Raw genomic sequence first — 10,589 nt, 5'->3', positions numbered from 1 at the left:
GATGTTTTTCTCTCTCTCTCTCTCTCTCTCTCTCTCTCTCTCTCTCTCTCTCTCTCTCTCGCTCCCTTTTTGTCACCGCCCACTCCAAACATTTCATCCAATCAGCTTCGGCTATGCAAATCTGGAGCAGCACTGCACCGTCCCTGCCCAGGCGGTGACGTCACCCTCCCCTATCCCCCCTCAGTAGTGTTGTCTGGCTTTGCAGCAGTAAGTCAGACAGAAAACCGAAAAGAGCTGAGTGAGCCGAGTTGGGGAGGGACCCTTTGAAGGAAATATTCACCACCGCCGGCATTCCAGCAGACCTGGAATAACGCAACTGTGCTGCCACCGTAGACCAAACACATCCAGGGGACCCCTGTCTCTGGAAGAGTGGATATCTTTTTGCGCGCGTGTGTGTGTGCTGTGCACTGATTCACAGCTGTGCAAGAGAGTGTGTGTGAGGCATCACCGAATCGCACCAGTGGCTTGAAACCGGGTCCGGTGCCCCCCTCCTTCCCCCTGATCATTCCTTGTTGCTCTCCTTCCGCGTTTTCCCCCCACCCCCCTTTGTCTCATCCTCCCCGGCTACGAGACGGAGTCTGCAGTCGCAAGATGCCCAGCTCGCTGTTCGCCGACATGGATAGGAGCGGGAGCAACCAAGGGGACGCCCTGGACGACCAGAGAGCCCTGCAGATAGCGCTGGACCAGCTATCCCTGCTCGGCTTGGACAACGATGACAATTCGTTGTATGACAACGAGCCCCGCAAAAAGAGTGTCAACATGACAGAGTGCGTCCCAGTCCCCAGCTCCGAGCATGTGGCCGAAATCGTGGGGAGACAAGGTGAGCAATTTCTTCCAGTTTAGTCCCAAATCTCTCATCTACCCGCCCACACACTCACACACGCACACATTGTGGTCCGGTTGTGGGCTGGTACAGTTGTTCTGATGGCTAGAGAGGGGTCCGGTGGTGGGTTATGTCCCCACAGCTGTAGGGCTGGGGCGGGATGCTGGTACCTTAGTTACATATGCGCAAATCTCTCTCCTCCACTGCAATATTGTTGGGGTTGTTGTTGTTGTCGTTGTTGTTGTTGTTGTTGTTGTTATTTCTCTCAGCCACAACAAAAAAATGAACGAATGGGACTCATCCCATATATTCATCTTCATTATGGCACACGCTGGGACGTTGTAAAATTAAAGTCCACCCAGAGCGTTTTTCTTTTCTTTTGTTGTAGCCTATTATTTCCTTGTCCCACGGAGGCTACGAAAGTCTAGCCTACTTGTCTTGTCTCTGTCCACAACGCTGGTAACAATGGTGTTCCTTCTGGGCTATAACTTCCCTGTGACCCATTGTTAAAAGGTTCTTCGGTTCCGTATAGGGCGTTATGATACAACTTAATGCGCCAATGTCAAGAAATGGAAGATCGCTTTCCTCCCTTTTTGATCCAATCTTTCCATATGCAATTCAACCCCCCTTTCTATATCGGTGTTGAATTAGAAAGGACAGCAGCTACGGTAATTCGAGGTGAATGTTTATAAAATGACATGTAACGTTAGCACTGATTCAGCAGTCCTTCTGATCTGGGTTCATTTTTCGCCTCGCAGCACCCGCTGTGTATTCACGGCAGTAGAGCATGTGGTTTGAGTTTATTCTTCCCTCTCTCGGACTCTCTCGCTCTCTTTCTAAAAAAGGGTGGTTCCCCTTGGTTTCTCTGTTGGCCTCCGATTCTGGGTTTCTTGAGAGACTGTTAAGTAAAAAAAAAAAAAAAGAATAACAATCGGCCAATCTGTTTTGAGTTGCACACGAGTAATGACATTAGCTCCCACCATCACCACCAGCACCACGTTCTGTGAACCATTGTTGTTTGTGCAACCGCGTCCTCTCACTCACCTCTGGTGTCTCCCCACCTCCTAGGCTGCAAGATCAAAGCGCTGCGGGCCAAGACCAACACCTACATCAAGACCCCCGTGCGCGGCGAGGAGCCCGTGTTCGTGGTGACGGGTCGCCGGGAGGACGTGGCCATGGCCCGCCGCGAGATCATCTCCGCCGCCGAGCACTTCTCCATGATCCGCGCCTCGCGCAACAAGAACATCAGCCTGAACGGCACGGGCACGCCGGCGCCCGGGCCCCCCAACCTGCCCGGCCAGACCACCATCCAGGTGCGGGTGCCGTACCGCGTGGTGGGCCTGGTGGTGGGGCCCAAGGGTGCCACCATCAAGCGCATCCAGCAGCAGACGCACACCTACATCGTGACGCCCAGCCGGGACAAGGAGCCCATCTTCGAGGTGACGGGCATGCCAGAGAACGTGGACCGCGCCCGCGAGGAGATCGAGGCGCACATCGCCATGCGCACCGGCGGCCTGATCGAGCTGCAGGACGAGAACGACTTCCACGCCAACGGCACGGACGTGGGCTTCGACATCCACGGCCACGTCACCCTGTGGTCCAAGCCCAGCGCCGGCTCGGACGGCACGGCCACCACCGCCAACAGCACCGCCGCCAACACCACCGCCGGCGCCACCCCCACCTCCGCCCGCAAGCCCTTCTCCAACTACCGCAACGACTCGTCGTCCTCGCTGGGCTCCGCCTCCACGGACTCCTACTTCGGCAACGGCGGCTCCCCCCGCATGGCCGACTACAGCCCCCCCAGCCCCGCCCTCAGCTACACCGCCTCCTCCACCGCCGCCACCACCAACAACAACAACAACGGCAACAACAACAACAACAACGCCAACAACAACGCCAACAGCGGCTTCGTGTACGGGCGGGACGCCATCTCCCCCGACTGCACCGACGCGGCCTTCGACTCGTCGCCGGGCTTCGAGCCCGCCACGGCCCCGCCCGGCCTCCTGTGGTCCCACTACGAGAGCCACCGCGGGACCCCCTCCTCCTCCTCCTCCACGGGGGGCAGCTCCCCCACCTCCACCTCCTCCTCCTCTTCCTCCTCCGCCACCGCCGCCTCCGCCATGTACTCCGTCCACGCCCCCAACGCCAACGCCGTGCTGGCCGGCCAGAGGAGGGCGACCGGCGGCGGCGGGGCCCCCCCCCACCACCCCAGGATGTCCCCCCCGCTCCACGGCCACCCGGCGGGGCCCCTCGCCAACAACGGCGCCGCCATCGCCGAGCACCCGCTGGCCCGCCGGGTCCGCAGCGACCCCGGCGGCGGGCCCCTGAGCTTCACCTACCCCAGCGCCGGGGCCTCCCTCCCCGGGCCCCACCACCTCCCCGGGGTGCCCTGCGACTCCTCCTCCGTGTCCTCCACCTCCTCCTCCTCCTCCACCTCCTCCGGCACCAGCCGCAAGGGCAGCCGCGACTGCTCGGTGTGCTTCGAGAGCGAGGTGATCGCGGCCCTGGTGCCCTGCGGCCACAACCTCTTCTGTATGGAGTGTGCCAACCGCATCTGCCAGCGCAACGAGCCCCGCTGCCCCGTGTGCCAGGCCAGCGTCACTCAGGCTATTCGTATATTTTCATAAGAGGAAGAAACGACAACAAACTGTTCTCGCTCTCTTCCGGAGAGAGAGAGAGGGAGCGAGAGAGAGCGAGCTCCGGGAAGGGGGGGGGGGGTCACCGAGGTCGAACGACGACGACGATGGCGGCCGCCGAACCTGACTCTTTACAAAACGGCCTCACCTGAACTCTGAACCGTCCTCTTATTCGGGGAGTGTACATAGAATTATACATATGTAGATGTAAGAGCCTGCAGTATCCAAAAAGAAGGGACGAACCGGGCCCCCCCCCACCCCACAATCAAGGGGGGGGGCCCGGTTGACACGTTTTGTTTTTTATATAACGTACCGTTGCTTGGGTAAATATTTTCAACATCTAGATGCATGTTTTAAATATTACAGCATAGTAATTACTTATCTCTAGTTAAAAAAAACGTACCTTATATTTATGAAGTAACAAGACATGTTTGTGTGTACGTGTGTGCGGAGACGGGTTGTCGAGAGACCGAGGTACCCAGGGTTAGTGAGCTAGCCTGCTAGCATAGCAACATAGCCTTCCAGTGTCACCCAACCGAATGTACTGACAAGTGGAGAGGCAGAGTACTGCTAGAGGTGTCAGGTCTGCTGTCTTTGTGCAGACGAGGATACTGCCACTTGGCATTGGTTAAACATCAACCATAACCATGTGACCGAGCGCTACAATGATATATCCTCTGGAATTATGTACAGAAAATAATAGAAAACACAACAACAAAATCCACAATTTGAAAGTTTCAATTACATTAATACAGATTGAAGTATTTTATTCTTTTTTGACTTGAAAAGATTATATTTCTTATTGCAAAGATGTTTACAAGATATTTTAATTTAAGTTCAGTGAACTTTTGTAGCTGGGTTAAAATATTGTTTATTTTTTAGTACAGCCTAATGGCATTGATCACTGTATTATTTTAATACCACACGGCTGTGGGCGGGGAAACAAGCCCACAAGCCTGTGTTGCATTTGACAGTATTCTGTTGGGATGGAGTTTTTTATAGGTTCAGCAAAAAAGTCTTTTAATCCGCTTCACCCAGCATATTTTTTATTCAGTAATATAAAAGCATATTTTATTCTATATTATTATGAATCGTTACAAATGTATGATACTTAGTAAGTCGGACGAAAAATGAACCGTTTATGCTTTCTAAAAAATTTGTATGAATTAGATTCCAAGTGGGAATTACAGGCTTCTGTTGCACCACTATAGTTTTAGTATTTCTATTTTAATACATTTGTTTACCACTTTGTTTATGTAAATGTAGGTGAAGTTACTTGAGCGTAAATGTACTTTATTGAGCAAAATCTAAGAACATAGTATATTTTATTTTATGATAAATGGCCTTTAACCTCATGGTCAAATACTAATATTATATTTGCTGAGACAAGATTTGAAAAAAAAAATGTATCAAGAGTTTTATTTTTCTGACATGATAAAAAAAAAAAAGTAAAACTTAAGTAATGGTGCTACTTCATGTTTTTTTTAAGTATTTCTATATAAGTCCAATAAAAATGGTACATTTATGTGGTGTCGTCTTCTTCATCATTTCCCTTTGTGTTATTCCCCCTGGTCTACTTGCTGCTCGTGTTGCCGAAGGGGTTATGGGTTAACATGTTTACAAGGGGGGGGAGGAGGAGGAATATTAGCTATGTTGTAAGTGTGTTCATGCACTGAACATTTGACCCCACTTTAGTTCATAATGCAGTCTGCTGCTCTCTTGCAGGCACTGGGATTATAATGCGTGGCCTAATTAATTCCTGTGTTTGACTGTGACAGTGCAGAGAGAAAGAGAGGAAGGGCATCTTATCTCCAATTAGAATTCCTGTGTGACTCACACAAACTAGGATTTGATGCGGGGATCAGATCTATGAATCTCCTCCAGTCACTGGCGCAGTCTCAAAACTAATTTGGGAGGCAACTTAAGCACTTGTTGTGTAGCAAGCCCACCTCGTAGAAAGGCAGTGTGTGTGTGTGTGTATGTGTGTGACAGACACACCCCCCATCTCATCGTTGCGGCATGCCTTCTGACTCCTCATTCTTTCCTCCTCTCGTTTTATTGTTTGGCCTTAGGGCAGGCACTGTGTGTGTGTGTGTGTGTGTTCTCAAAAACCCCTGACACTGCAACTTGTATGCAAAGGTGCATGTGGCAATAGCAGGGCCCTAATGATACGTTTGAAATGGAAACACCCAAAGTGCAGGCCATCACCCTGCAGCCCTAATAGATCTATGGAAACCAGCTGGCAAGGGTGTGCGGTGAAACGCAGGGAGGACCTGAAAGGGAACAGAGGGTACGGCGGCTCCCGGCCTGGTGTTGTTAGGTTATGTTATGTTATGTTATGTTATGTTATGTTATGTTCAGATTGAACATAACCTTCAGCTGGAACATAATGTTCAGACGGAAGGTCTCCCAACAGAGATTTGGATATGAGAGAGGAGACTGATGCTCAAAGTTCTCTGTCTGTTGCTGCAGAAGACACGTCTGTCTGTGTTGCTATAGACACACATGTCTGCATTGCTGTACAGTACACTAATGTCTGTCTGGGTTGCTATAGACACACGTCTGTCTGTGTTGCTGTAGACACACGTCTGTCTGCATTGCTGTACACTAATGTCTGTCTGGGTTGCTGTGGACACACACGTCTGTCTGTGTTGCTTCAGACACACGCGTATGTTGCCCCAGTCTGCATAAGAAGTAACATCTTCCCTGCTTTGACCTAAATCTTGTGTTTACCAGCCATGCATTTGTTCACTCGACTGTGTGAACACTCGCACACATTCAAACACACACACACACACACACACACACACACACACACACACACACACACACACACACACACACACACACACACACTCATTCCTATACGTGTTAGACATTCAATATATATTCATGCCCTGTGGCTCTGATATGTACTGTGCTGTGTACTTCACTTCACGGGCATCTCTAGTTTAAAACAAAATCTCAAAAGCCTGACTGTCCCCACAGAGCTTGGACCACAAGACTCCCTCACAGCAGAAAATATACATGGAGGCTATATATGAAAGCATTGATTTCTTTCTTCTTCTTCTTCTTCTTCTTGGGGCTTGTGGTGGATGTCACATGATAATGATTACAGCCTCTCTCTCTCAACAGTCAACACCACTCCCGCTTTTTCTTCTTCCCTTTAAACAAGGAAGAGAGAAAACTGAAATGATAGAAGGGACAGCAAACACAATGACCAGTGTGTCCTGATGGAGGCGTGTCACCCGTAGAGCGAGTCCTGGCTCGTCCAATCACATACACCCAGTGCCTCGGAGCTGGGTTCTCCCCCCCGCTTAAACACGGCCTCAGAAGAGAGAGAGAAGCGAAGAGAAACAAAGACAGAGAGAGATAGAGAAGCGAAGAGAGACAGAGAGAGAGAGAAGGGAAGAGCGAGAGAGAGAGAGAGAGAGAGAGAGAGAAGGGAAGAGAGAGAGGGAGATAGAGAGAGAGAGAGAGAGAGAAGGGAAGAGAGAGAGGGAGATAGAGAGAGAGAGAGAGAGAGAGAGAGAAGGGAAGAGAGAGAGAGAGAGAGAGAAGGGAAGCGAAAAGGCGGAGGGTGCGAGGGCAGGGGGGAGGGCATTGGGTTTGTTGTTCAAAGCCCAGGCGCTGAATATGCATTATAGATGAGCAGTCTTTTGAGACATCTTTGAACTCTCTCGCTTTCTCTCTTTTCTCTCTGTTTCTATCTATCTGCTTATATTTCCTCCCCCTGTCTGATGTAGCCCCCCCTCTCTCTATGATTCTCTTATTACATATGTTTGGTTTCGAATGAGTTCTGGATATTGTGTGTGTGTGTGTGTGTGTGTGTGTGTGTGTGTGTGTGTGTGTGTGTGTGTGTGTGTGTGTGTGTGTGTGTGTGTGTGTGCGCGGAAAATAGATTGTTTTTGTCCTTGAGAGTACCCAGCATTAACACTAAGTCAGATTCCACATGTTCTATATTATGCCAGACAGTGTGTGTGTGTGTGTGTGCCTGTGTGTGTGCCTGTGTGTGTGTTCCCTGTGTGTTGGTGTGCGTATGTGTGCATGTATATGTGTGTGTGTTTTAATGTGTGTGTGTGTGTGTGTGTGTTAATGTGTGTGTGTGTGTGTGTGTGTGTGTGTGTGTGTGTGTGTGTGTGTGTGTGTGTGTGTGTGTGCGTGTGTGTGTGTATCAAAGAAGACACATTGGGTCAACTTCTCTGCTCTCATGCATACAAAAAACCCAAGTGACCTCTGTGTTTCCTCTGATCACCGTTCATGCGGTGTGGTCTAACATTACAAGAGCTTTCATTGGGTTACAGTTTGAGTCACTGAAATGTCCTCCATATAATCAAAGGATGAGTCCGGCCCTGTGTGGTGGAATGCTCTCCGAGAACCTTTCCAGAGATTCATCTTTTTGCATTGTGGTTTTTTAGTTTCCACTATCAACACACTTGCGTATTGAAGGAATACTCTTTGTTAACAATATTCGCCCTTTCATGTCCTCTTATTGTTTAATTTATTTTAGGCCTTGATTTGACAGATAGGAGTTCCTATACATAAAGATATCATCACTACCAGTGCTGGAGGAGGGAGTGGGGGGGGGGGGGGGCAGCAGGAACCAAAGGGATAGGATCCAAATACAGATGAGAACTCAGGGAGATGTAACAAAAAAAGGCTTTGACTAAAGAAACTCAATACAATCTCAGTTCCAGGAACCGGCATAGAAGAGTGTAATCACACGGGAACTACAAGGACTAAGGGACATGATGATAATCATGAAGCGACAAGAGAACAAAGGAAGTGAACTGGTTCATAATGGGAGAGACTTATGGGGGAATGAGGTGCAGGTGGGAGGATTGACAGGGAAGCTCAGGTGAGGGGATGATCTAAGGACATCTGGTGGACAGGTGGAGAATGGAAACAATTATCAAAAACAACAGACAGACTAAGACAGTTATATATGTGATCTGAATGTTCTGTAGGGTCTTAACACAACTGTAACATGAACTGTGTCTTTAAGGGAATACAAAATCCATGTAGAGTAAAATATATATTTGTATCTATCTATCTATCTATCTATCTATCTATCGATCTATCTATCGATGCATCATCCCATCTATCTATCAATCTATCAATCTATCTATCTATCAATCTATCTATCTATCTATCCACCAATCTATCCGACATGTACAAATTGTACACTACTTCTAAACCCTGTTTACCTGAGAAGGCGTACGGTATGTCCTTAATGAGGTTCCCCAGACGACCGTAGCGCAGCTCCCTGCGGTCCCGTATTGAATTGAGCGCTGGGTGGCCCCCTCTAAATGTCTCGGGTCACACAGGGCACTCAGCATTACCGGAATTGGCCCTGTGGCGGAGGCTGGCGGTTGAGAGGAAAAGGCAAAGGTGCCGGGGTTAAATACAGCAGGTGGGGCTGAGACAAAGCCCTCTCAGCCACCCCTACGCAACGCTAAGACCACGAAAGTGGCTCCACAGCGACCCGGGGATTACGGTGGATACATTGGTTCAGGTTGCTGGATGCTAGCTGTTCCATATCTTACAGAGAGAGAGAGAGAGAGAGAGAGAGAGAGAGAGAGAGAGGGAGACGGAGACGGAGAGAGGAAGAGAGAGGGAGAGGGAAACAGAGGGGGGGGGATGAGAGAGAGAATGAAGGGGGGAGAGAGAGAGAACGAAGGGGGGGGGGGAGAGAGCGAGGGGGAGAGAGAGAGAGAAAGAGCGAGTGAAAGAGAGAGAAAGGGATAGAAAGATTGAGAGGGAGAAAGAAAGAGAGAGAGAGAAAGAGAGCTCTCCATCTCTCGTTCCCAGACCCCCTCCTGGGCAATTCGTCTCACATATTCAGCATAGAGACGTCGCCAGGCAAAATGTTATCAGTCACCCACATGGGCACATAGGGCTTGCATAAGGATGTGCATTTACCCACATCAATGGGTGGATCGGCTCCTTGGCACTTGGCTCACTCCTTCAGAGGCCTCACGGCTTTCCATGTCTTGATGTCTGCAATGTTTTCATTTTTTTTTAACACTTCCTCTTCCATTCCCATACTGTACATACAGATCAGACGTACTTTCTCACATACAGTTAAGTCCAAGTGCGTGCTTATACAATGGCAAGAATTTGTCAACGTTACAAATACTTAGAAAGGTCAGAGTATGCCGAGTAAACATGGGTGTCACATGTCAAGTCAACTGATAAGTCGCACATTTCCAGATGAGAATTTGTTCCAGAAAATGTGTGGTAATAAAACTTCCAAGACCCTGCATGTGGTAGCATGTGACTCGAATTGAAGTGGCCTGATTTGTGTAAGGACAACATAACATTTATATGTGGGGGCAGAGATTGTCAGACTATTTGGCAAAGCACGGGGGAACAGTTGAGCAACAAGGGATTCAGAGTGGAGAAGAGACGCAGGGAATCCTTCCAGAATATACCACAGTCCTCCTGATGATGGTTTGGTTGCAAAGCGCGGTCTCTAAAGCATCCAGGGGGTTTGAATCTCTGTCTTTGTAAGCCTGCACAATTAGGTGTGGGTGTAATCATTCCTTTGATTAGTAATTATTGTGTGTTTCCTGGGAGTGTGTGAGCAGTGAGTTCAGATTTGGTTTCTGTGGTGTGTACCTGAGGGTGTATTGTGCTGTTTCTCTCACTCACTCTTTGTGTGTGTGTGTGTGTGTGTGTGTGTTTGCGTGTGTGTGTTTGCGTGTGTGTGTGTGTGTGTGTGTGTGTGTGTGTGTTTGTTTGTGTGTGTGTTTGTGTGTGTTTGTGCGTGTGTGGGCATATAGAACAAATTTGTTTACTGGCAGATTATACTGTATAAATAAATAAATAAATAAATAAATAAATAAATAAATAAATAAATATATATATATATATATATATATGTATAATGCATATCTATGCCCATTTTAGCAAGGGATGAGCTTTCTTCAAGAGACCCACACACACACACACACACATACACACAGAGGAGAAAGTCCAAAGAGAATTTGTATAGAACCGGGAGAGACCTTTGGCCACATCAAGGTGAAATAGTATGAATTCACCACTCATCTTTCAAAACTTATGATTCGATCCTCACTGCCACTCGGCAATGATTTAATGTCTGGATCTCTGTATTCATGTAGGCT

General features: G+C 48.8%; 1 protein-coding gene across 1 annotated transcript; it reads left to right on the top strand.

The window, feature by feature from the left end:
* Positions 1 to 239: 239 nt before the first annotated feature.
* Positions 240 to 3,450, top strand: mex3b (mex-3 RNA binding family member B; the record flags this gene model as incomplete). Its single annotated transcript, XM_084476702.1, has 2 exons — positions 240 to 820; positions 1,892 to 3,450. Exons 1-2 carry the CDS (start codon positions 592 to 594, stop codon positions 3,448 to 3,450), a joined length of 1,788 nt encoding a protein of 595 aa, XP_084332828.1. The 5' UTR covers positions 240 to 591.
* Between the last annotated feature and the right edge of the window lie 7,139 nt (positions 3,451 to 10,589).

Source organism: Micromesistius poutassou (genome assembly GCF_964030765.1).
Source record: "Micromesistius poutassou genome assembly, chromosome: 12".
Lineage (NCBI taxonomy): Eukaryota > Metazoa > Chordata > Actinopteri > Gadiformes > Gadidae > Micromesistius > Micromesistius poutassou.
This window is presented reverse-complemented; position numbering and strand designations above follow the sequence as displayed.